Here is a 26,016-nt window from a genome sequence, read left to right on the forward strand (position 1 = left end):
TCTCAAGTGAGGACATTAAAGAATCAAGTAAGTGGTAACAAAACACCAGGACCAGATGGCAGTCACCCAAGAGATCTACATTCAAACCACAGTGCAAAAACTCTCACCTAATATCACCTGAAATGACAGAAGAGGAATGTATCAGTAAGTACAATGCCATCTTTCAAAAGATGCTTCAAAGGAGATATGGGGATCTACAGGTCAACCTGCCAGACACTTGTATATTTAGAAGATTGAAGAGAAGAAACTATAAAAAAGAGAATGAGTATGCACTGGGGTGAGCATTATATACTGCAGCAGAGAAGACACAATTTTCTCTACAGTTAAATTACAATGACAAAACCTCCAGAATATTTCTGAGGTGACAACCCTGTGAATGAGCAAAGTTTGGATGATGTTGGATACCTTTATGATATCAAGTTAGACTGATTAGAGGGCGCCTCGAAGATATTTAAAAACCCACAAGTCTTTACATGGTCAGCTGATGAAAAGTTATTAAAACACTGGCAAGAATAAATGGTTGGTTTGCACAGCATAGGAAAGTTGCTGACAGATTCATGCTCTGGACCATGACATTCAGCATATTGATAAATGATCTGGAAAAACGCAGTGAGCAGCTTTGAGCAAGTTATTCAAAGTTGTAGAGAAAAATGCAATGTTAAGAATTCTCAGAAAATGAAAAGGAAAAGCCTCTCGCTGTATTAAGCCACAGAACAAATACACAGTGAGATTAACATGTAAACTTTGTGCATGGCTTCGTTCTTCATCTTGGGGAACAATACAGTGGAACTAACAGAGAAATGGAAGAGAAACAAGGATAACCATAGGCATGAAAAGGCTGGAACAGAGGAACAAGAAGATTGATCAGACCTTTTCAGGTGAAAAAAACCCAAACAGACTGAGAAATAGTTATGGCCAAGATCTATAAAATAAGGAATGACACAGAAATGGGGAATAAGAAATGACTGCTCATTTTGTCTTCCAGCAGAAGAGATTAGGGGATATCAAGTCAAACAAGAAAGCTGTTAAGTCTGACAAGTTCAAAACAGAGACACTTCCTTACACAAGGTGCTGGCAAGCTGCAGAGCTGCCTGCAAGAGATTACTACAGACACAGAAAAATTATATGGATTCAAGAAGCAGCTTAACAAATGTGTCAAAAAGTAAAAACAAACAAACACAATGAACCCACTGCAAATTAATAAATATACAAGAGACTGAATATTGAAAAAAAGTATTTGGATGTATCACTACTGGCTTGCTTCTTCTACACCTCACTAGGTATCCACTGCTGCCCTAACAGAATAACTGTAATAACCCTATAATAACCCTAATAATAATTATTTCTGTCTAACAGAATAAAGAGCTGGAAGGACCATGAGTCCATGGCAGCATGGATGTTCTCAGCTATCCAAGCATCGTAAGAAAAACGTACTTTTAACAGTAAAGATTTACTGCAAAAGAAGTAGATAAGAAAGACTAGTTGCCAATTAATAAATTAATAAATAGTTTCTCACTGACTATATACTAAGTTTCAGGTTGACATATAATATAAAGCTGCCTTTTTTTTTGGTGAAAGACACTCAGGCAGTTGAGCTGTTTTGGATACATGATCTCATTTACCACCCTTGTCCTTCATTTATAGTCAACGTTTATTTACATGCCAGCTACTGCAGATTTCTTTGAGATCTCCTACCTTAATGCAGTGGTACTAAACAGAGTAACAGAGGCCAGAGGTTTCAGGATTTGCAGGTTTTAAAAGAGAGGTTTATTCTTTGTTCTTCCAGTATATTATGACTTAGCCATTAAAAACACGTATGGCTTAGATTTATGCCTATCAATTATACCTGCATTTTTACACTTGGTGTCTTCTGATAAGATAATAATTACATCCTTCCAAATGGAAAAAGAGAATATTGCATTTCTAATAGATAACTTTTTGACAACTTTAAGGAGTGCTGTTTTGAACAGACCTACTGAGCCAGAATATCATGCTCATTTACTGCATCTTCTAAGCCTGAACTTCAGCTTCTCAGTGCTTGTTCTCGCCATTTAAATTGCCTGTATCTCAGCGTTTTCATACTTCCATTTTCACTCTACCCAGATCATTATCTACTGAACATTTCTAGAAAGCTGAATGTGATAGCTGCACAGTTGCCAGTGTTACAAGTCTTAAAAATACATTTTTATACTCACTTGTAATACAGCTTTCAAGGTAGCTGCTACACAGTGATTATATAAACCAGTAGCAGGACTTTTGAGTAGACCTGCCAGTTCTATCTTCCCCCAAACTAAACTTTGCAACCAAAAAGCCCTCAAACCAAACACGATATGCCCAGAGACTCCTTTATTCCAGTATCTATTTTACACACAGATATGCCCAACCCACACAATGCTACATTTAATTTCACAGAACAAAATCTAATCTGTCTATTCGGATCCTGAAGAGGCTCCTATCTGTCAAATTCTAACATCAAAACTACAGTCAAGTTAAAATTATGCTATGGAACTAGATATCCATTTCTTAATATTGGCATTTTGCTTATATTCCACATCCTAATAGTATTTTGAATGTAACTATGGATAAAGAAAGATGCAAATAAGTTCAGAGTTGCGATATTTTAAGTTTACACAGGAAGCATCAGAACTTGCCTAATAAACTGAAATTGAAGACTATAAAGTGATATTTCAACTGAGCAAGCACTTGCAATCAAGCTTAAAACAGAAATGAAAGCTTACAATGAAACACAAGAAAAAATAACCACTGTTATATATAAACACGTGGCAGTTCTGTTCTTTCAAACGTGTCCAAAAGGATGCTTAGAATCCAGTCTTTCCATATTTTTCCTATTTAAAAAAAATCAATATTTCTTACATTTCAAAAAAAGTCTGTTTGAATCTCAAGCTTCTCCAAGACTCATATGTTTCATTTTTCAAATGCAAGTCTTTACAAGTGAAAAGACTATTCAAGGTAAGGAAGTAGCTACTACAGTGACAACCAACACAGACTTCTTTGGTCTGTCTTTGCCAAGACTATTTTAGTAACGTATTCCCATTTTCTGCAAATCCAGTTCATTCAGTTTGTGTCTACAGGAAACCTGAAAACTCAGTAGGCATCCTTTTGGTTTTGAGAGAGTTACCTTTAGTTAGAATCACATGAAAGAATCTATTTGCATAACAGATGCATGACAGTTAGTCAGGTTAAAAATGTGAAATTTTGATTTGTGTTTTTTACACTTGATGCAACTAATGAAAGAATTAATTAAGAGGGGCTTGCTAGGAGATCATACACTGGATTACAGTTTCAAACAGAACTAAAAAGTGAGTTTTCCCAAATAAATAATATGATCTCCAGTCACATGGATTCTCATTCGAAGACCTCTTTCCATTCTACTAAGTCTGATAAAAAGCAATTTACAGAAGTTGCAATCCTATTAACTGTTCTATTGAGAACAACATTTGTCCAACGTGGGCATAATAAAAATGGAGCTCAATTTCACTGTTAAAGACTTACCATAGGTTGCAAATGTTCTTCTTTGTTGTTCAAACATGAAGTCATTGATGTGAGCTGGTTCTGCATATCCAGAAAGCATATTTCTAGGTGCAGCCATTTGTTGAGTCCGAAATGGGTTTTCTGGTCCAAACTACATTAAAAAATGTTAAAACAAAGTATAGCAGAATCAGTAATTTCTTATTTTTGTGTATGTACGTTTTCAGAAAAAAAAAATAACCACACAGGAAAAAAAAGACTTGTCTTTCAAAAATTGTAATGCAAAATCACTTCAACTTTATATTTGGTTATGACTACTGAATAAGCTTCTTAGTCTGTTATTTCACACAGTAATCACACAGTTGCTTTGAACAGTTAGTTTCATGATTGAACTATCTAGCTAATGTTACAGAAGACAAATATCAACTATTTGACTTGCTGATACTTAACGGTATCAATACATACAGTCATTCAGTATGTGATCAGTAGAAGCTTTCAGAAGACCAAACCATAGTGTACTGTCCCTTCTAAAGGGAGGAGATCAAAGAAGATGTATCAGATTCTACTGAACTCATGTGATTAATACAGAAATTACATTGCTAACAATATTTTTGTGCATTTAAAAAGCAACTGGGGACTTCCTGTATTATTCCAGGAAAACAACTAATGAAACCCTGCTCTTCTTTTCTTCTTGCAAGGTGACAAATGCCAGTTTTCCTGGTTATCATGGCTAGGGAAGAGAACAGTGGCTACATATAAATGCAGTACACTGAGACTAGTATCAAACTAACTTTAATTGTAACCCCTATGCTTGTCAGCCATACTTGCAAACACCTGACACTCCCCCAATAGGTTTCCCTCACTAAGACATTTACACTCAGCAGCACTTTGATATCAGTACTTTTGCTCACATACATCATGGCTTTGATATGTTGCAAAATGCAAGCTCGCTACGAAAAGGCCAATTTATGCGGTTCCACAAAATGTTTTCTAAACATAAAGCGTAACTAGTGTAGAAATCCGAGATTGCTGCAGCATTTGTCTACCTAGAATGCTAACTTCTGGTCTAACAGAAGACAAACTATACAAAGAAGTTAAACACTGAAAAAAGTTAAATACTTGAACAGCTATTTTTATCTTTCCAATAGCCTGTCAGTTATAATAAAATGGAACGTGGTTCACATGGCACCCAGCAGTCTAAATTCAGCCCCAAACGGTTTTTTGCTATACACATTTAGCATTGCTCAAGTTACTAATATTCTTAATACTCATGTGAATAATTAAATTGAAAGTACTGTGATTTTAATTTTAAATCCTCTTCTTAAAAGAGTTATATCTGCAAGACTTACAACTATTCATTTTGCTCTAATGAGCACGAGTAAATACCAAAAATGTGAAAATAGTCAGAGACCACTTTAATGCAGTTTGTGTTTTGCTCAACATCTTTATAATGCTATTTTCTCAGCTTAATTTTTAATTTCCATAGCTATAATTCTGATAAACACTTTGGGATTCTTCTTACAAGAGCTTTATACAGAACATTAAAATTCCAGCATTAAAAACCACCAACGCACCTGTGTAGAATCTATTTTTTTTAATTTGCCAAAACTAGATCCCAAAAAGCAGCAAGCATCCAAAGAAATTATCTTATAGGAAATTCACATGAAATTTATGGAACAGCTGCCCTTTAAGCCAAAGGCATTTCTGCTCTAAAGATCAATATAGCTTCTTACCTCAGGTGCAAACATAGTTTCGTAAGTGGGATTATACTGAACTTCCTTGATAGCAGGATCAAGGTGGACTCCTGTTTCCACATCTTCCTGAAATAAAAACAGACATATTCACAAACCATTTTTCACATGTAGACTTTTAAATACGTAACATTAACTTCTTTCAGTCCAAATTAGGGCTGTGGTTCAAGCTGACACTTTTAGCATGATGAAAGGAAAAGAGTACCATGACCAAAGTTTCTGTTTTTAAAACAACGTTGCAAAAACAACGTCAGTCCATCACTGAGAAGTTCATCTAAGACGTGCAGAATTTTGCATGTGAATTATTGCCTTTTTTTTTTTTTTAAGATTTCATGCACACAGTTCTAAAAAGAGTAGCAAGATTAGAGAAAAGCTTTTTTTTTTTGAGGATGTTTGAAAACCAGCCTTGTAAAGAAGAACCAACTAAAATGGTCCCCAATATAATATAAAGGTATGAAAGATAGAGTTCTACAAAACTTAGAAGGTAGAAGTCACAACTAAATGTTCTGAAAAATACGTTACACATCAGCACAAACATTAAGTATAACAATAATTTTCAAAGAATCTAACAATCCCTTACCTCCAAGTTTTTACCAAAAGGAATAAATGCAATTCAACTTTAGTACTTAAACATATTTCCAAGTCCATTGTGACAAAAAAATTAACTTGATAGATGAAGGGACGAGAAAGAAGGACTAACCAACAAAATAACTTAAAGCAACTCAAAGGGAAAAACTCAGAAGGACACATGCAGCTGAAATAGAAGACAGAGAAGATGGTAAAGAAAAATGCTGATAAGGTAGCAGTGCTCAAAAAGACCTGGTTTCACAGAGCTCTAGGAAGGCTCACTTACATTGGTTCTAAATTGACAGCACCTCCCCCCATCAAAGGCTCTTCTATTAAATGAAGGAGAACATTATTTTTCAGAATTATTACTTGTTTCCTGTACCTTTATTCTAGTATAATAGTAATACAAAAGGACTCAAAGTTATATTGATAAGATCCTTAGTAATTATACTGAAAAAACTATCTGAAGCATCAGCGTTTAATCAGTGCTTACCTACAAAAGGATCCAAAAGCATTTGTGACTCACAGAAGGAAGTGGCACAACAGAGGATCAAATTTTAGCAGTCACTTCGTTAACAGAAAATTACCTCAAACAAACTCAATCTTGCTTTGTATTATAGTATCTTGAAAGAGCAAAGTGTCACATTCTTTACATGTTTAATACCGTTAGCTATTCCCTGACATGCTGTGGCTAGAAGCTTTTTTCCTCTCCATTTCAACAGCAGGTCAATTACAAATTTGCTCAAGCATGCAAGACTCTTAAAAGATTTTAAAACCTGCTTTTCTAGAACACAGAAAAGAAAATCAGTACCTAAAGGTCTTTGGCTTTTTATCTGAATATATTTGATTAATACTGCTCAAAAAAAAAAAAAAAAAGGAAAAAAAAAAGGATATTAAAGAGGAAAAAAAAAAGGCATGACATCAGCAATCCTGTCAATTGTTTTTCTACTGAGGTCACTGTCTTTGTAGAATTAAGTCCAACCAGAAAGCTTTATTCTCACCATGTATCAGTTATTTTACCAGGCAGGTCCAGCCATTGCACTGATCTTGCTTGAACCCTTGGTGCTGCCAGTTCTCAGCCTGACCCCATTTTTCTCATCACACGACCTTTTCAATTCACTGGGCTTGGATGACAATGGCTATCGGTACATTCACAGCCCTGACTTTCATACACTATGAACTTGCCTGGAAACAGCACAGCAGGCCTAATCCAGTCATTCAGCAACAAAACCAGACATCCCCAGCTAGTATAGGAGCATATAAAACCCCCATTTCCTAACCTGTATTTCCTATACACTTAGATTTCCTTTCAGAGTTCCATGTGCTGAGGACATTTTCCACAGACAACTTTTTCAGGTCACATCATAAAGCTCAGTCTGCCAGCCAGACCTCACATCTTGTCCACAAAACTTATAATTTGAGAAAATAAAAATTAATATAATTGATAATAAGGCAAAATGTATGGGATCAATGGTTAGTAGCATTTAAACAGTGATCAGTTTACTCGAAATTGGGATGTAGGTTTTTCCCTGTTCTTTGATCTGAAAAAGCGAGAAAAATCCAGTTTTGCAAAAATGCCAAGAATTTTTCAGTTCTGCTATTTTTCCTCCTCCTTTCTTCCTGTTAAGTTCTATTATATGTTGCTTAGTAATTGAGAAAAGAAACAGATTGTGCCATGAAAGCTGATCCTCTGCTGGACGATTATAGCAATTCTGGTTCTACTTCACTGCTGGTGGAACAGTGCTGAGTCACTTGGAAGCCACACAATATGTTCACTCCTAGACCACCACAGGCACAGTCTTTCTGTGTGAAAACCACTGAGCCTTGAAACTGAAGCACATGTTATATTTGTCAGAGCTACACTCCTCAAGACCTCTGGTCTTACTCATGTTTTCATATTTTGAGGCATCAAATGATGATCTGATAACATGCTACTGAAGCATATAATGGTTATCTTTTCATTATGCCACTTTGCCTTAAACTATATAACAATTTGAGCATGTTCCAACTCCCCACTTTACCTTCTCAGTTATTTTATATTCCTATCAAGATTTCAATTCTTTAAAGTATTGACACAACATATTCTGACATGTTAGTCTACGGTAGAAGTCCAAATTGCAGCAGACGAATAATCCTTTGGTCAACATCTGACAAATGCTATTTTGTATGGCATTGAAAGACTCTGATAGGTAGCAGAAACATTAAAAATATTAACCTAGCCCATCAATCATTTCCCAAACTTTGCCAAGCTACCTGCACTGATGTGTTTTGTCTGTGTGGGTTTTTTTTTTTTACTGAGAGAAAAGAACTCATCAGCAACCTCTCTCTGCACATGGTGTAGATCTCCGGGTACAACTGCATGCATTGCCAGAAGACCATTTCAGCAGAACTCATCTTTCTAAGACCCAGAAAGCAAAAAAGGTAAACACAGGTTTTAGGACTCTGTCCTTTATGCTAGCAACAGCCTTAACTGGATGCATTCTAGATGCATTTGCCATAGCTACAGTTAACAGGGAAGGGATCACATGAGCAGCAGTCTGGCAGAGCTGTGACTGAGATAAGGTATCTAAGGGATCTCGTCTCTCTACAGTGCTGTAGCTTTTCCTTTGGTCACACAAATATCTTTATTTATCTAAAAGCCTAAGGTGGGCAATTCATCATGTAGCTTATGTGCCAAGTGTGACACAAGTGGCTCTGTGGGATGGAAGATGATCAGTAGCTAGGCTGAAAGAGGAGGGCATCTGTGAATTCAGTGATGGGCTAAGTATTACCCTAGATTACTTTCCATCCCACTTTCCCCCACAGGAATCATCAAAAGGGGAGTCAAAGAGCTGTCAACTTAAACAGATAAAGAGTTCCTCCAGAGAAAGATAAAAGTTCAGCTGTAGGACTGGCAGAAGAGCAGCTTGTGTTTGTTGCCACTCAGAAATTGTGTAAATATGGGCTTAATGGCATTCTGTAATATCATTAAAGGTGGTACACCACATATAACCTGTGAGAGAAGAATGAAGGTGTTAAGAAGTTATATTTTACTGCATACGGCTATCTTGAAAGACATAATACAATGGAGCTGCAAACTTCAGCTCTGTGTGTCAAATCTCTGCTTTTTTCACACTGGTAACAAGCACACCACTGAAATGCAGCAGCCACATTGGGCACCCCATATCAGGTAAGGCATGTGCTACTGTAAAGGGTCCAAACGAGAAAAATCAAGAATGATCAAATGTTTAAAATGAACTTAATTCGGCCCAGAAAAGATTCAGATTATACAACTTTGCAGAAATTGCTCAGTCCATAGATCCACTGAAGTATCACCAAACTAGTGTGTTGGTTGTGTTGTTTAAGGTTTTTTTTAATAGATAGTCTACTTGCAGTATAAGGCTTACAGTTCTTGCAGGCTTGCAGTGTAAGATTTACAGTTCAGATATGATTTGACGAGGTAAAAAAATTCATTGTTGTAGAACAAAAGAGGCAAAAGGAGAGCATTTTGGTATCACAGCATCACAATATTATAGGGAATGGCACTCAGGGCTGTACTCTGGAGTATCACCATTGCCTAAGGAATCTATCTTGAGACAGGAAGAAGCTTTCGATGATAAGTGTAGACAAGCAGGTGCTTCATTATAACTCCCCAGAGATCACAGAATGTCTAGCTCCTTCAAAGGTGTGCTCCTTTAGCCCTACCATAAGGGCCCTTCCGCCACTTAAGAAAGAATACAGAAAATTGGAGGGATTTTTGACTACAAACACAGTAAATCAGATTAACTTTCATTCTTAATAGGTTTCTTAAACATGCCACAGTCTTATTTTTCTTCAGAATACCCCTACCTGAATGCCATAAACAAACACTGTTACTTTCTGTGAAAAATACTTCATGTATGGACTATGAAATAGTTCAATAATAAAACAAATTCATCCAAAAAAAGCTTGCTAGAAGTTTCTTTCTATATGCAACACATACAGAAACAAAACAGAGGCAAAATCCCTATAATAGGTAACAAAGTAAAGCCTTGAATAAAAAAACACAAGCTGCAGCATGTAGTGCAACACTGGATGGTAATTCTGTTCCTTAGAAAGAATATAATGTTGATTACGCTTTCCCATTTCATCTCATGCAAGCAGAGAGTTTTGATATCTATATGTTGGGGTTTTGCCCTTTTTTTTCTGGGCATTTCAGATAATAAACTTACAATGTTCCATTCTCCCCAGGTAAATTCATTACTAATTAGTCAAACAGCTAAAAAGGGTAGGCTGCTTTGCATAATATTTAATTCGTTTTAATTATCGATTAAATTAAAATGTTTAAAATGTGGTAAATTAAGACCACATCCCATGAGCCACGGAGGCTTAAGCAGTTTGTCACTCACCAACTCACTCTTGCATCAACCACTTGGGCTGTCAAATACACATTATCACATTCCAAAGATTTCCAAATTTATTACCTAGAGACAAACAGCATTCGCAGTGAAGTTCCAACATTAAGATATGACTGTTATCAGCTTTTATTCTTTCTGCCCATTCATACACTCTTAACAATAAACGACCACCCCACCACCTTCAACAGAATAAAAATAAACCAGCAAGAGAAGCATATGCTAAACAGTTCTGCTGGGATTCCTGGCATTTTGCAGGAGGGACAGACTCTCCTTGTAACACTGTCAACTTCTTGCACACACAGTACTTCCTGGCACGGGAATAAGCCCTACTACATGTTGGTGTGAAGAGCTGCATCCTTTTGTTTGTTTTGAACCTATCTCCTACTAGTTAGGTTGTAGTTGCTGTACAGCAAGTACTCAACTCCCTCTCCATGCCATTTAATGACTTTGTAGGTCCCTGTCAATACTTTTGACCTCAGACATCTCTTTTTCAGTTTTGGCCTCCTCAGTAATTCCTCATGCAGAAGCAAGACACCTCTTCAGCGCCACTACCCTTCTCTGAAGATTATGCAGTTACAACGTATGAAGTGACCAGAAGCACACCTTTTCATCCTCTGGTGCCTTCCCCAGGTGCTGTAGCAATTTAGTGGTGCTAAAAACAGTAGCAGAAACATGCAACTTTCATCTTATTGGCTTTCAAACTTTTAAAGAAAGAAATAGTATTATTGGCTTGGAGTAACCAATAATTATAACTCAATGTTACCTGTTACTAGTAATTTAACATCAAGATCAACAATAAGCCTATTTTAACAAGCAGACTGTAAGAAGAGAGTTTAGCAAAAGTCATGCCCTCACACTTTTAAAAGACGGTTACAAATCATTAGTACACCTTTCAATTATAGAAGAATTATTTTCACAGAAATATGATTTTATGTACTTTGAGGCAAGGACTCAGCAGATTTCTTATAGAATAACAAAATACATCTTAGGGCTGTATTTGACATGCACAACTAAGCAACCCAAATGCCATTAGCTGAATGTGCTAACAACTATGCCTTGCTAATAAAGAGAGCAAGGACCTGTTCCTCTTTAAAGTACACATAAGTCTAATGTCTCTATCAGTTAACAGGCCAAAATTCTGAACCAGAAACAGTTACTACAATTAGAACTAGGATGCAGAACACCGAGCACATAAGATTTGCATTCTCAACTGCCAAAAATGCACTTGTGTGCAGTTGTCATTTGTATTTATTGTATGACTAACCCTTGTAACCTCCCTTCTTATCACCATCTTTGCTTATCCATTCCTGGTCCTTTGTATAATACATATCCATGCTCCTAAGAGTATTTGATCCTTACTGATGTCAAAACGACATTTGCACAAGTGAAGTGATACTAATGAACTTCACTTTCCTACTTGCTCAGCTTGCCATTTTTCCAGGTCTGCACTTAAAGAACACTTGTGACTTACACTCAAACATCATGTATTTCACATTTGTTCAGTAAAGGCTTTCTAATTCTAAAGAATTGGGGTAAATTCCCGAGGAGGTGACTGGCAAGCTTCCACTGACTGGTGGGATGTTATCATTTTTAGACCTGGAAGCTGTCGAGAACGTGTTGTGTATGAGACCCTCACTTACTTCTTGAACCCAAAAAGAAAGCCTAATATCACTGTAAAAAGAAACTATCTGTTACTCCCCAAAGAAGGTTGTGGTGCTAAAAGAAGCTGCAGTATGCTGTGTTCTGAAAGCCTCAGCCTGAAGCTGTTGCTCTTCTCAGTTATATGCACCTCATCTGTGATTTTAAAAAAAAATTATAGACATTTTAATCAAATATTTTGATGCTCTGAAACCTCACTCCCTTTTTATCTTAGTTAGCATTATGCCTGAAACAGTAGCAGTCCTAGATGTGCAGGTGGATATCCCTTGCAAGGCACAGCCCAGCAAACAGCATTGAACTGAACGTGCTGCCGACACCCAACTCTTTCTTCCAGCTGCTTGTTTCCTCACTAGAACTGGAGATTTAACTGTGCCGGCACAGCATTCGTGCAAACAAGATCAAAGAGTGGATCCAAGGACAAATAACTCCACCAGAGCTTTGGGGTTTTTTTTTAAATTCAGATCAGTTCCCTGATGTCAGCCACTGAGTAACCACATAAACCTTTTTGCTGGCATGGCACAGGGAAAACCTGTTGCTATAGCCCTAAGAGTGGTGAAAAGCACAGCCAATGCTACTTGCCACTTATAATCATTCACATTCAGGCAATATTACAGCTGTTAATTAGCTTTCCTTTTGAAGCCTATACATGACAGCCTGCCAGATGCAGCAATTCAAGAAGTCAGATTTCCAAGACTCTAAGGCATGAAAAAATACAGTCACTATATACAATATAGCATAAACATGGAAACATGATTACTTGCAGCAGTGTATGAATTAACTAATGACCAGAAAGTGAAAGATTCCATCCACTCCTTGGTCACAAAGTACGAAAGTTTTCAGAACAACTGGGAGCAACGCAATAACACAGTGACCGCCATCAGGGTGAGGTGCCTGCTTTTGATTAGATATTAGCTGCCAGTACTAAAATCCCAAAGCCAAACCAGGACCTTCCCCTCCTTTCTGGAATCACAAAAGTCAGTCAATCTGCTACTGAACTTGGAAAATTAAGGTTTGCCAAACAAGAGTGAAATGAAAAACCAGAAACACTGATCACACTTCAAGCTGCCCTTTAGAACAGGATTCAGTTGCACTCGGACTATCAAGCACCACCATGCAGGAGAACCACACCGGAAAACATCTTAAACTCAGGGAACAGCAGACAAGAGTACCTAATGAACTGCAATTAAGGCACGCTCAGAGATGCAGACAGCATGCTTTAATAAGTTTAACCCCCACGGCCGGGATCCGTCGAAGCTCCAGCCCCGCGCCCTCCCTCCACAGCCCCAGTCCCGCACCCCGGGGCAGGGCAAGGCCAGGTGGCGGCACCGCGCCCCCGCCAGCCCCGCACCAGCCCCACGCCCTTCCCGCCTCGCTTCCCCAGCTCGGGGCTGCCCCGGCGCTGTCCCCAGGAGTGTCCCGAGCCAGGTCGTGCGGACCCAGCGCCGGGCGGGCGGGTGCCCCGGGCCCGGAGGGACGCCTACCTTCACGGCTACTTCCGGGGCCGCATCGACGGGCAGTGCCGGGGGCGCGGCGGGCGGCGGGTGGAGGTGCAGCACGGCGTCGCGGCTAGCGAGCACGGCGGCGGAGCTCTGGGAGCCGCCCTCGGCCTCGGGCTCCGAGTCCGGCTCCGAGTCGGAGCCGCCGTAGGAGGCGAGCGCGGCGATCGCCGCCGACATCTTGGCGCGGAGGATGACGGGACGGGCAGGTCCTGGCAGCTCCGCGGGGCTCGTCGCATCCCTTCCCCCGCAGAACCAGCCGGCTGTGGCTGCGCGTTAAAAATGTGGGTCGTTAAAGCGAGAAACACACGCTAAAAAACAATTTATGGTTAGTTACTGGGTATACAGGCGCTTGAAGGGGGATCATTCCCCTTGGTTACTGACGGTGCTTAACCTTTCAGGACTCCCGGGCGGGACTACAAGCTCCAGCATGCAACGCGGCGCGGCTCATGGGGCTTTCCCCCCAGGGCTCGGCTGCGCTTTGCGTGGGAAGACATTCAGCAGCCTAGGGAGAGCTCCCGCCTCCTCCCGCACACAAACTGTTTTCGCCATCTGTCCAGCATAGCCCCAGGGAGAGAGGGTGGGGGAGGAGAGCCTGGTGACACAGAGACCCCACGCTCCCACCGTCCCGGCCCCGCGCCGTGCCCCGGGGAGCCCCGCCCCCCGGCGCCGATTGGCCGCCGGCACCCGGCTTCGGTTACGTCACAGCGACGGGGCCCCGCCTCCCCGACCGGGGAGAGGGAGCCCGGCGGGCCGGACTGTACCACCTGCCCGCCCGCGGGGTGGGGGGCGGCGGCGCGTGGACCAGCCCGAGCATCGGGCGGTGTGGGGGGGACACGGCCGGGTCCGGCCGCCGGGTAAACAGCGCTCCCCCCCCCCGGCTCCGGGCTCGGCGCGCCGGGCGAGGCCCCGCCCCCCGCGCGCGCTCACACACACACACAGACATACACGCACACACACACGCACGGGGACACGCGCGCGCTGCCCGGTGTCTATTGTGAAGCCGCCGGGGACGCTCCGCGCCCGCCGCCGCCGCCCCCCGGCACCCGGGGCCGCCCGCCGGGAATGGCCGGCGCCGCGTGAACTTCCAGCGCCCCGGCGGCCGCGGAGGGAGGGGCTGAGGCTGAGGGCGAGCGGCGTGAAGGTGTGAGGCGAGGGCAGGCGAGTAAGTGCCCCGCCCTCCCCCAGTCCCCGCTCCCCCTTCCGTCGCGGTGCCCCGGGGCGGGCGGGAGGAGCGGCTCCGCTCCCCATCCCCGGCGGGGCTGCGGGACGCGCCTGCCCCACAAAGGGACCGGCGTTCGCCAGGTGTTGGCCCCTCCCTTTGTCCGCGCCCGCGCGGGGACGGCGGCGGCAGGGAGGGATGGAGGGAGGGAGGGAGGAAGGAAAGGAAGTAGGGAAAGCGCGTCGCGGAGCCCCCTTTCCCCCGTCTCCCTGCCGCCCCCGCGGGCAGGGGCAGGAGGGGGGCGTGTTGCGAGGCGGAGGAGGAGGGCCGCACTTGTGCTGGAGCGCGGGGCTTCCCTGTCGCCGCCCCTCTCCCTGTCCTGGCCGCCCCGCGTGCCCGCTCCCAGCGGGATCGCCCCGCCGGGAAGGTGCGGCGCTCGGGGCCGGGGTCGGCGGCGGGCGGGGGGCGGGGTGACGTCACCGCCGCCAGGTGCGGGAGCGGCGCCCCCTGCCCTGCCCTGCCCTGCCCTGCCCTGCTCTGCCCTCCCGGGGGACGCGGCCCCACCGCGGGCACCGCGGCTGGTGGGGCGGGCGGGCGGCTCGCCGGCCGGAGCGGAGCGGGATTCGATCCGATCCCCGATCGGGCAGAGCTGCCCGCTGGAACACTGCTACCATTGTTAGGCGCGCTCGGAGATCGCGGGGGATGGCCGGGAGCGAGGAGCAGCGCGTAGGTTCCAACTTCTCCCGGCCCGCTCCGGAACGCGCTCCTTCCCGCCGCGCCCGCGGACAGGATGAATGGGAAGTACAGAGCGCTGGCCGAGGGCTGGATGTATCGCCGGGTGCGTGCGTTGCACGCGCTTGCACCTGGAACGGTACACTGCCGTGACTTCCCTTGGAGCTGCATGTGCTTTCAGAATTAAAGTGAGCACACAGTGACATCTAATTGTGACACAGTGGCATTTAATCTGATTAAATGCTCTAGTTTGGGTTTTCCACCCTTTTCAGCGGTTACGGTTTGAAGCATTTGTTTCCTTAGCCTGAGGAGATATCACTTGGATTTTTTTTTTTCAAGGATAAAGTAGATGCAGAGGACATAGAGGAAGTGTTTATAGTGTGGAGTGGTGCACGGTGCTGCGTTTAGATCTGTTCTATTAAACAAAAGCATGCCTCTTTCTTTGTATGCTAGAATCAGGGTTTTAGGTAAAAGTCCCACTTTTTCAGCACTGAAACCTTTTGTTTGCATCTCCAACAGATGAAGTATACTACATTTAACTAGCATTTCGTATGGTAATGAGTTGACTTTTTCACCTTAAATCTATGGATGATGAGTCCCTAAGTAAGGAAAGCTATATGACGCTTCAAATGAATCACTGCTTATTAATATCTAAAATGGTTCTTCCACTGCAGTCAGTTTGTTTATTGGCAGTAATTGTTAACTGATTCTATATAACTGCATTTCTTTTTCTCTTGGCATGCAGATACTGGGTATTTTCTGAAGTTGAAAGGTGTGCTTCCTGAAAAGTAAAAAATTTTGAGATCTGTTTGTGCAACCACTCTGTGATATTCTGTCTGGAGAATTGTGTTGAAAATCATTAAACTAATTTGTTTTGTTAACCTTGAATTTTAAATTTTTAATTCATAAAGCTTTGGTAGTTTAAGTCTGTTCACCTGTGTTTTGTCCAAACACTCTAGATTGCTTGCCAGTAATGTAATCATCTGGGATTCTAGATGCTTTCATAGAACTTACGAAAATCACTTACTGGTTTAAATTAGTTGCATTTCTGATACAATCAGGCTAGTATATAAGCAAACACGTGAGAAGGCATTCAGTGGAATACTGACTGAAGTTTCTTGTTGCTTAAATGATAGCAAAGATTAATTTTCAGCAAACATGCAGATGTCACATTTGGGTTTGAAAAACTGACTTGACTACACTTTAAAAATGTGGGTGGATAATATACGTGGTTTTCTAAAATCTGGTCTTGTCAAAAAAGCTGAGAAATTGCTGCTGGTCATTTGTGGAGAGATATGTTAACACATTGGCTATTCACTTCATATTTGTGATTTCAAGAGGGTGTTGATTGGTGTAAAAGAAACCACAAGATTTTTTTAAAAAGGTCTGCTCATTGATTACTGTATGTGTCTGTGATTACTGTATGCTACATGTTCTCTCTTAACTGGGTTCCACGAAACGTATTATGTTGTGCGTTGGATGCTGCTGGTTCTGAAGGCAGACTGAAGTAGTGGGTGGAAGGTGGTTGGGGTTACTTGGCTTTGCTTTCCATCCAGCTTTCTCACTGCTGTTTTTCCTTGCAGTCACTTTGCTTCTCTTGCTTTGGTTTACCAAAGGAAGATAAAAACATCCCACTTTGTACAGCACTTTCGCATATAAAGAGGGTGTTTTTGGCACCTGTTTGTTATTACTCCTAGTGGTGAACACTATACCAAGTATTACCATGCCTATTCCCCTGGACACTCATAGCATCTTGATTTCATGAACTTATCATTTCCTTAAGCAGTTACCTTTGAGAATTCTACTCCTCTGTCAAATTTGGATGGATTCAACCAGTCAGTTTCCAAGTGGAGGAACAGCCACCAAACACCTCTCCCCGCCCCAAACTTCCTGTATGAAATTGATTTCCTTAACAATCTGGGCTTAAATATATTAAGTTTTAACTCAACATTTCACAAATTTTCCTTCACATCAGTCTCTTTCTTCCCTGGAGTTGATAATGAAATCTATTTCCCTCTGCTTTTAATATATTTTATCCTACTTTCTTTTCCCTTTACTTGCTCTTTCATAGCTCTTTTTTTGTTGCTTTCCAGGATGGAGGTGCTTTATCTCACACCCTGTGTTTTCCCTTGGTTTTTCTTCCCCACAGAAAATGATGCGTATAATCCTGCTTATTCTATTTTTTTCTCTATGTATGTTTTTTTACAGTCTTACATTGCTATCAGCCCACTGGCAGATACACTCACTTCTCATCCACCAAGATCTGTAAGTCTGCAGTTTGGAGGAAAGGAGGGGAAAAAAAAAAAAAGGCATGATACTTCTCAGACAGAGGATTGAATTAAAATATGAGGGTCTATTGTCTGTGGGAAATAGGGTGTTTGAAAGAAAATGAGGGTTTTTTTCTTTTGTTCATATACTTCTGGCTGCTGAGAAAAGGTAACATGATGGAAGTCTTATCAGGTTACTGTTACTGCATTTGGATTGGGCCTTTTTATAACCAACTTGCTTGTGTGTCTGGTGCATCTTAGTATACTCCAGTTTGGCTGCTTTGGAGAGTGAAGCACCTTTTATAACTCCTGTTCAGCTTTTTCTACTGCCTTGGGGCCTCTGACTGCTGTAAGGGTGATAGGACCTCTTTTCCAGTTTTTGTGTTTTTGGACTATGTCCCGGATTCTGAAAGATACCCAGGCGCCAGATTGCAATAAGAGTTCTGTGTTCCAGTACATCTGTGAATCAGTCTCTTTAGGTTTCTCGGGAGGGATCTTGAGGTCGTCTGACACAGATTACAGGCTATATATTTCATGTTTACAAGGTGTGGTTTCACAGAAAGAAAGATACAGGATAGGACTGAAGCAACTTAGACTAGCGGTACTTATTTCAGATGACTGCAAACAAAGTAATTTTTTTCGCAGAACCACCTCTTCCCTAGAGGATGGAAGCTGTGCAGCCAGCCTCTTCAAACTACTCAAGTGCTTAGGCAGTGCTGTGAACTGCATCTTATAACACAAGCTGAACAAATGATGGGTCGGACAGGCAGCAGAACTAATTATAGACTTCCAGGAATATAAACATAATTATCATAATTATAAATTATCATATCTTTAATATTGGGTTTCTTAATTGTCTAAAAATTTTTTTTATCAGTTAAAGAACAGAAAATGCCATCAAAAGTGTATATGTTTCTGAAAATATATTATGTGCCTATATTTTTGAGGGGGTGGGGAGCTAAATAAATAGCTTACTTATGGTAGTCTGTTGGTGTGATAACTTACATTATACACACAAAGAACTACAGAATAACAAATGTAGTTACATTTTAACAAAGCACTTAACAAAGAACAGAAATGATGAATAGTTTTCAATGAGTTTATACCTTTCTGTTGGTTGACTTTTTAGTTAGATGCTATGGTTACAACAAGAATTTAGTCTTCTGACAGCAGACTCCATGCAGAACTAAATTCTTATAAAAGCCCTAACAGTATGACACTTGAAACTTATTAAAAAACAGGAATCTATTCTAAAACCAGGTGTGGGTTTACAATAGAAGTCATTAAATTCTGTTGAAGTATTTTTATTATAGATAGGGCATTTGTACTGTCTTTTCCCCTTTCTTCCTACTCTGTGGTAAGCTGGTATTCATTTTCTGTGAGTCTTAATAGGGTATTTGTTCTTTATTTGGCTCTTGTTCTTACAAATTTGGAGAACCTCAATGTACTCGAGTCCAATTTGGTAGAAAATTGGTCAATAGATTTTAAGGTACTGAAGAAGAGCTTCCAGCAAATACTCTGCAAGTGATCTCATCAACCTTGCAAAGGGAACAGCTCTAAAAATCATCGGGTGCTCTTAAAGAAAAAAACATGCATCTGTAATTCTCATTGTTTTCAATGACAACTGCCTGTAGATAGAAGTATGTGATGACAGCAAAGACTGATGGTAGACTCAGTAGTACTAACTAGTATTAGTGAGGTAGTTAGTACTGCTTCTACAGTGACAGTTGTGCCTCGCTAATCTGCTAGGGGTTTTGATTGCAGTAATAACGTAGAAGATTAAATTTGAATATAATTTTAATTTGAATGTATTTTCAAAGGTATAATAGAAGGTTCCTCAAACCAGGCTATTAAATAAAGAAGCTATGATGTGAAAGGTGAACTACTTTCATGGATCACAAAAATCTCTGAGAGGAAATAACAACTGAAATGCTAAATTATGGGAGGCTTAATGTTTTGTCTCAAAATCGGGAGCTGTTCAGTATTTTCTATTAATCATTTGTAGAATTTGATTTATGAAATGGAATTATTTACTGAGGATTCAAAACCATTTAATCAAATTCAGAAATACTGGAAAGGTCACTTGAGAAGTCTAAGCAAGCTGTGTGGAAGGACAGCGGGATGACAGGTAAAACTGCTTCTCAGTATATGTAAAACAGTGTGTTTTGGAAGCAGAAAATAAGATACCATTTATATGTCTTAGGAGTTCCTAAATTAACAGTATTAATATAACAAAACAAATTAAGCATTATTACTGTTTGCTAAGGTAGTATTACCTAATTTATAGCTGTAATCAGATATGGGGAAAAAAACAGAGAAGGAAGTGCCAGTGTATACAAATTCATTAGTTCTTATCTGTTATTCAAAGTGTATTATTAACTGTTAGTTTAAAAGAGATAAATCACAGTGTTGTAGAGAGTTTGCTACAATGGATATGGCAGAGTTTTTCAAGGGAATAAGAAGATTGGAATTATTTACCCAATGAAATGAAAGACAGATCAAAAAAATGAGGAGTGGGAAACTGTAAAATACACGTGATTTTATGCTCCCCAATAGCAGATGTAAAAGCAAAAAAACTGCAATCAGTAAAAGACAATTTATTGAAGCCATACGTTTTTTGTGAGAAGAGGGCAATTGAGACTCTTTCCCTGTGTCCACTGAACATACCTGTATTTCTTTCCATATATATATGTATCCATATGTCTGTCTGTCATTCACTGAGACTAATTCTCTTGAATACACAGAACCACCTTAAAGTCCTTACTTTATTTGCTTCAAACCAGTAATTTGAACTTTGTTCTTTCTCATCAGAGATGACTGCTCAAATAAATTAATATTCGTTGCAGTTAGATATTCTCAGTTTTCTGTAGCTGAAATAAATGTTGTAATTTCTGGGCTTTAGAGTAATTTTCTGGCTGTTTGGTGTAATGAACTGTTTTACACAAAGTGAAGCAGTCCAAAACAGGGGCATAATGAGAGAAACTCGTACGTCAATAGACTGAATATGGAAATGGCTTGTAACATGGGGGTGGCAAGCTGAAACACAAATCATGAATGTAAATTGATGTATGAAGGGAAGCTGTCTTAGGCTAGTCCAGCAAGCTTATGAGGGTCCTTTCTGGAGGCGGAGTCATCTTTCAGACTAACCCTTTTCTCTAGTATCTACTCTGCATAATAGATGCATAGGTTATGGAAAACTGCAAGAGTGTTTGACACTAAGGTACTTTACTGGTCGTATTTATGCTAAATATTATATTGAATTGGCTGGTCCAGCAGCACCCAGTTGTCAGTTCTGAGGTAATGGCTATGGAGTAGCCAAAATCAAAGTTGTCAGATATATTTCTACAACATGACACTGTTCATGGTTTGAGGATCTTCTACCTCCCAGGCACATTCAGAATGGTGATGTGGATTCACAGAGGTTGTCTGACAGATCAGCTGTACCAGTTAAGCAGTTTTCTGCAAAAGGTTCTTATTATAAGACAAAACCAGCACTTTGTGTAGTGATTTTGACACAGGCCTTTAAGTAATCAAAAAAAAAAAAATTAGGAAAATCACAAGTCATTCATAACTTGATAATATGTGCGAACTTAAGTAGTTCAACCAGCTCTTGTGAAAGTGTCATGCAGAGTCAGCTTTCCAGTAAAAAAAGGAAATGCTTAACTTGTTAAATCTTGTTCAGCCACTAGCCACTGAATGTATGTGCAGAAATGCTTATAGAGGTCTTTTAACTCTCTGCTGGTTCTGCCTTTTGTTAATATTAAAGGAGAAGGCTGTGATTGTCAAACTTTTCCAATTGTGATTCCATGTGCAGTTGTGAAACTTAGTAGGCTTGAGAACACAATTAAAAATACAAGTTGAGTTTGTTGTAGATACTGTTTCTTTGGAAACCTCTCTTCAGGAACAAGGCCTTTAAAAAAACTGTATAATTTGGGGGGGGGAGGGGAAATTCACTTCTCTGCCTCCCAGCTACCCAATCTGGCCAATGTTAGTCTGGTGGTAATACAAGACAATGATATTTGTTACATCTTAATAATCTGAGCAACCTGCTCTGGTTGATATTGCTTTGGGCATCCTCAAATGTTCTATGATTAGATGATCTTCACAGCAGGAGGAAAATTTATCTTACTATTAATTTAGGAGAAGCAATAGATGGCCTAGAATGCTATAGACATGATAATGAAAGTTTCTGGAACTGCAGTTTAATCTGAATTTGGTCTTGTGAAAACACATCAACACTGATCCGACATGTGTTTGGTGTTGCCGGGATCTACACTGCAGCTGAAGAATGGCTTTATACGGCAGAATACATATGCATATCAGTCATATGCAGAATGAACTCATGTTACTCCATAGTCATGAAGATTCAAGACTGTTGCACTATGGAAGCTTCACATGTGGCTACTCACTTGAAACAATGCTGTCTGTGTCCCCAGGCAAGACAACAGAATGCATTCTGTGGCTCTGGCCAGCAAGAGGGGTCTCTTAAATCAAAACAAACCTGAGTTACGAAGGAGTTAACAGTTTTGTTTCCTGTGGGAGTGAACCTCAAGCAAATCTGCCTTCAGCAAGTTTCGTGATACAGGGAGAGGTTCTGTACAATTCAGTCCAAAAATAATTTTTTGTCTACCAGCCATGATGTCCAGTAATGGAAATCAGATATAAGGGATTATCTGTGCCGAGCCGATTTAGCTAGACTTTCATCCATTCCACATCTAACTATAAAGAAGATTTTATTTCTTTGTCTAGAAAACGAAAAAAGTTTTATTAGCAAGAAGAAAGATTTTTGTTCATGCTGTGAGACTAATGGATGTCCATATGGGTCCTCTATTCCATACTTGTGGCTACTCTGCTGACAAATACATTTTTTTTATTCCAGATGAGAAGTGTACATGTCTTTAAGCTCTGGACAGGTTTGTATTCCTCCTACACGGTCATCTCTCTGATCTTGAGGAAGGTTCAGAGCCAGGCTTCATGGCTCAAATCTTTGAGTACTGGTAGTATTCATTAAAAAAAATTGAAGTAGTGATAGTACATCAAAGGGGAAAAGGAACTCTTATTTCTCCTCAGTTTTTACCTGATGCCTTATATACCAAACTCACTATTGCAATTGAGGTAGATGGGATTGATTCTTAAGATCTGTCATGTTTGACAGATTCTTAAAGCACTAATATATTTATAGATTGTCTTCTAGTAAACTATAGCTTTCTCACAAGTTTACTGTCTGCTTATTCGTTAGAGATCTGATCAGTGTTGTGAAAAGATTATTCTCTTGAAACCTGTGGACCACTCCTTTTAGTGTCTGATTATTTGCTTAATATAGCGTAGCATGTTATACTTGGAATGAGGTTTTCGTGGTGGATCGCTGTGGCCCAGTGATGTGACATCTTGATAAATGTATATACTTTTGTGACCTAAAGTTTTTCTTAATTCTGAACTCCTGACAGCAACTCACCACACTCTGCCTAGATGTTAGAGAGTCCCCATAGGGAATAGCCACTTAATGATTAGTGTTGTCCTGAAGTAATACTTGATAAGAAGTTTCATGTAGAATAACTTATTGATAGAGAAAAGTCCTTGTTACTTTGAATGTTTTCAGACTCTTGCCCTGAAAACTGGCCCTTAATTCTGTCTTTCATTGTTCCTGGGAATACATTGAAAAGCAAAGCCATTTGTGTATGGAAGCAGTCTAAATGGGTCATCTGTGTCTGAGTATTTTCAGAAATGTAGGTGCTTTTCCCTAGCTCAGTACTTGCATATGGAGTACTGGCTACCAAAGCTGATTTTTGATTTTTGAGCTTGAGCGTGGTAAGAAGCAAGTGTTTCAGGATTTTGGAATCCCAAACAATATGATGACTGTAGATATTCTAGTCCGTTCTTAATTATAATGAGCTTCTTTATTAATAGTAATTTTTCTTTGAAACCTTCTGTATCATTACAGAAAGAATTTTTTAGAAAAAAAGGTTAACTTTGTTAAGCAAAGCGATAAGGGTATGGTTTTAAAATAGAGACAGTTGGAAAAGAAAAGCATAAGAACTGTAAGATACAGTCATAAAACGTGTAGGATATTGATGTACTGTTCTATTTTTGGTCAGTTTTTCTTTTGATGCATGTTTGCTAGAGAGAGTTAAGGACTCTGCTCAATGGTAACCTTCTAGAAGGCTGAGAAAGACTTCTAAGGACAGATTCTTTTCTACCTATTTTATGTCCCCTTTTTCATAAATTCACAGGCTTATGTTGCAAGACTTTCAAATGTGCACTGTAAGTTTTTAACCTTGGTTTTCCACCTTCCTCAAAAGTCTGACTTGCAACATGAGGCTTCTCATATGTTTTGTTTTGGTTGTTTTTTTTTACTTGCATCTTTCATATATACCATTTTTGCAGGTTAGCAGTTTATTAATTTTCAAGACATTAATGTTCATTTAAATCCCAATACACATCTGTTGGCTTTATTTTTAGAGTACTCAGCTACCTCTAAGCTGGAGTTGCAGACAAAATGATAGATGGTTTTGATTTCACGATGAAAGAAGAGCACCCTTTGGAGATGGTTGTTGAAAGGATTGTGGAGAAGCCTGATTCACTTGTATTTGGGAACAGTACTTTGATTCAAAAGAAACACTTCAGAAAAATATATATATTGTGTGTGACTTTTGGAATGTTGAAATACCTGCAGTCTTACAGAAAGAAAATGTACAGAGGTGCAGCCCTTTGAAAAATGCAGACATTTTAGAATAGTTAAAACAGAAAATGAAACATTTCATTGTAATTATAATAATATTGTTGTTCAGATTGGTGTGGGGTTTTTTTTCTAACTTTCTTCATGAAAATTTATAACTGGTACATGGTGGTCTTACTGTTGTGCATGTGTTAATTTTGGGTAGAATTATGCAAGCCTTGGAGATAAGATTTAATAAGTGACATGCAGATCTATTTAAAAAAATGTAAGATGTAGAGGATGTATTGTGTGTCCTAACTGCTGAGTCATACACTAATGCTTGCTCTATTTCTGCTCTTGTGAATCTTGAATTGTTTTGTGCTTAGTGGAACAACAGCAAAGGGAAGGTGAATAGTTTTCCAATTTGTGTTTGTCTATAATGTATTTTTAATATATGCATTCTCCCCCACGGGAAGTGGGAGATGTGCTTTGAACTCCCAGAAAGCCAAGGAAGATGTTTCTGCTTTGTAGAGGACAGACCTAATATCAAAGATGGGTACCCTGTCTCCTGACCACATTTTTTAAGAGAAAATAAGGTCAACTGCTTTGTTCTTTGAAGGAATGAATGTAAGCAGCTTTGTTCATCTTCAGTGAATAAAAAAGGTTGCCTATAGGTTTAAATCTGTCAGGTGAAAACAAGAAAAGGAATGGAATATAAAATTTACTTGTCTTTACTGTCATTCATAGATTTTTTTGGATTCATATCATACTGTTGGTAGTCTTGAAACTTAAATGAGGATTCTTCTCTGAAAGGCAATCCATAGTGCTGTGGGCATATGATGGGGCTGAGGCAGTGCTGGTTCATTGCCAGACACCTAAACAGAAGATACCTGTCTTCAGCTGTCCAGGCAGATATATTGTAAATGTTTTATTAGATCTAGGCTTTAATAGTATGGTAATATGTGACCAAATGGTATGTAAGGCAAAGTTGCTTGACACAACACATAAATTTTGGGGTTTTTTTTGGTCTGGGTTTTTTTGTCTGTTTTTTTGTGAGAATAAAGCCATGCGGTACTGAAAAAATGTGTCTTTTAAATGGGAGCTGACACACTTAGATCTGTGGAAATGGAGTCATGGTGTCTCTTTCTTAGCATACTTACTAGAAAAACTAAGTATGCCTTAAAATAAATACTGGTGGTGGTTTGTTTTTTTTATTTACCTCCACTCCTCCTGATATTTCATTATTGAGTGAAACAAAGTTGTTAGATGCATTTTGTGAATTTGTTTTATGGCATATTAGTAGTCTTGATTGCTGTTTGGGGACAGATAAAAATTATGGTGACCAGTAATTGTCATATCATGGTTTGATAGGGAAAGGAGAATGGTTAGACTGTGGAACCATGTTTCATGTGTGATTACAAACTTTTCTCCTTCACCCAAACTCCAGTCTTAGATCACGTTCTTTCCTGGACACGTTAAGTTTAAAGTCACTCTGTTTTCCTCTCAGTCTTCTAAATATGGTACCTCTGTAAGTGCTGTTTTACTGTCAGCTTTTTTATTGCAATGGAGCCTGATTTTATGAAGGTGATCTATTTCTACAGGCAACGGAGGAACTTTGCGTAGAAAATTCAACACCTGTCAATGTTGTTTCCTCATTTTCAGTGCCTAATATCCTTAAGCTTTTCTTCCCGAATCTGGTGGTGTGCTGCAAACCTCCACTGCTATGAAGGCAGCTAATCAGAGTGTAAATAGAACTTTTTCTAAAACTAGTAGTTTTCCAACCTTTCCCTTGAAGCTGCTGAAAATCTGTTTACTGCAGTTTGAGAAACACAGACTTGGTGTGACTATCCCTGCTCAGTTGT

General features: G+C 40.1%; 2 protein-coding genes across 2 annotated transcripts in view; one reads left to right on the forward strand and one right to left on the reverse strand.

Moving 5' to 3' along the window:
- Window positions 1-13,795, reverse strand: part of CDC40 (cell division cycle 40) — a 37,538-nt gene extending 23,743 nt beyond the window's left edge. Inside the window, exons 1-3 of the mRNA XM_050315866.1 lie at window positions 13,324-13,795; window positions 5,223-5,309; window positions 3,514-3,643 (exon numbers count right to left, since the gene is read on the reverse strand). Coding sequence (XP_050171823.1) covers window positions 3,514-3,643; window positions 5,223-5,309; window positions 13,324-13,518 — 412 coding nt within the window. The 5' untranslated portion in view covers window positions 13,519-13,795. The remainder of the gene's footprint in view (window positions 1-3,513; window positions 3,644-5,222; window positions 5,310-13,323) is intronic.
- Window positions 13,796-14,190: 395 nt separating this feature from the next.
- The window catches only part of WASF1 (WASP family member 1), an 84,712-nt gene continuing 72,886 nt past the window's right edge, over window positions 14,191-26,016 (forward strand). Inside the window, 1 exon segment of the mRNA XM_050315870.1 lies at window positions 14,191-14,503. The gene's annotated coding sequence lies outside the window, so the exon portion shown is untranslated.

The sequence above is a fragment of the Myiozetetes cayanensis genome, unplaced genomic scaffold (genome assembly GCF_022539395.1).
Source record: "Myiozetetes cayanensis isolate MyiCay16 unplaced genomic scaffold, myiCay2020 scf2-11, whole genome shotgun sequence".
Taxonomy (NCBI): domain Eukaryota; kingdom Metazoa; phylum Chordata; class Aves; order Passeriformes; family Tyrannidae; genus Myiozetetes; species Myiozetetes cayanensis.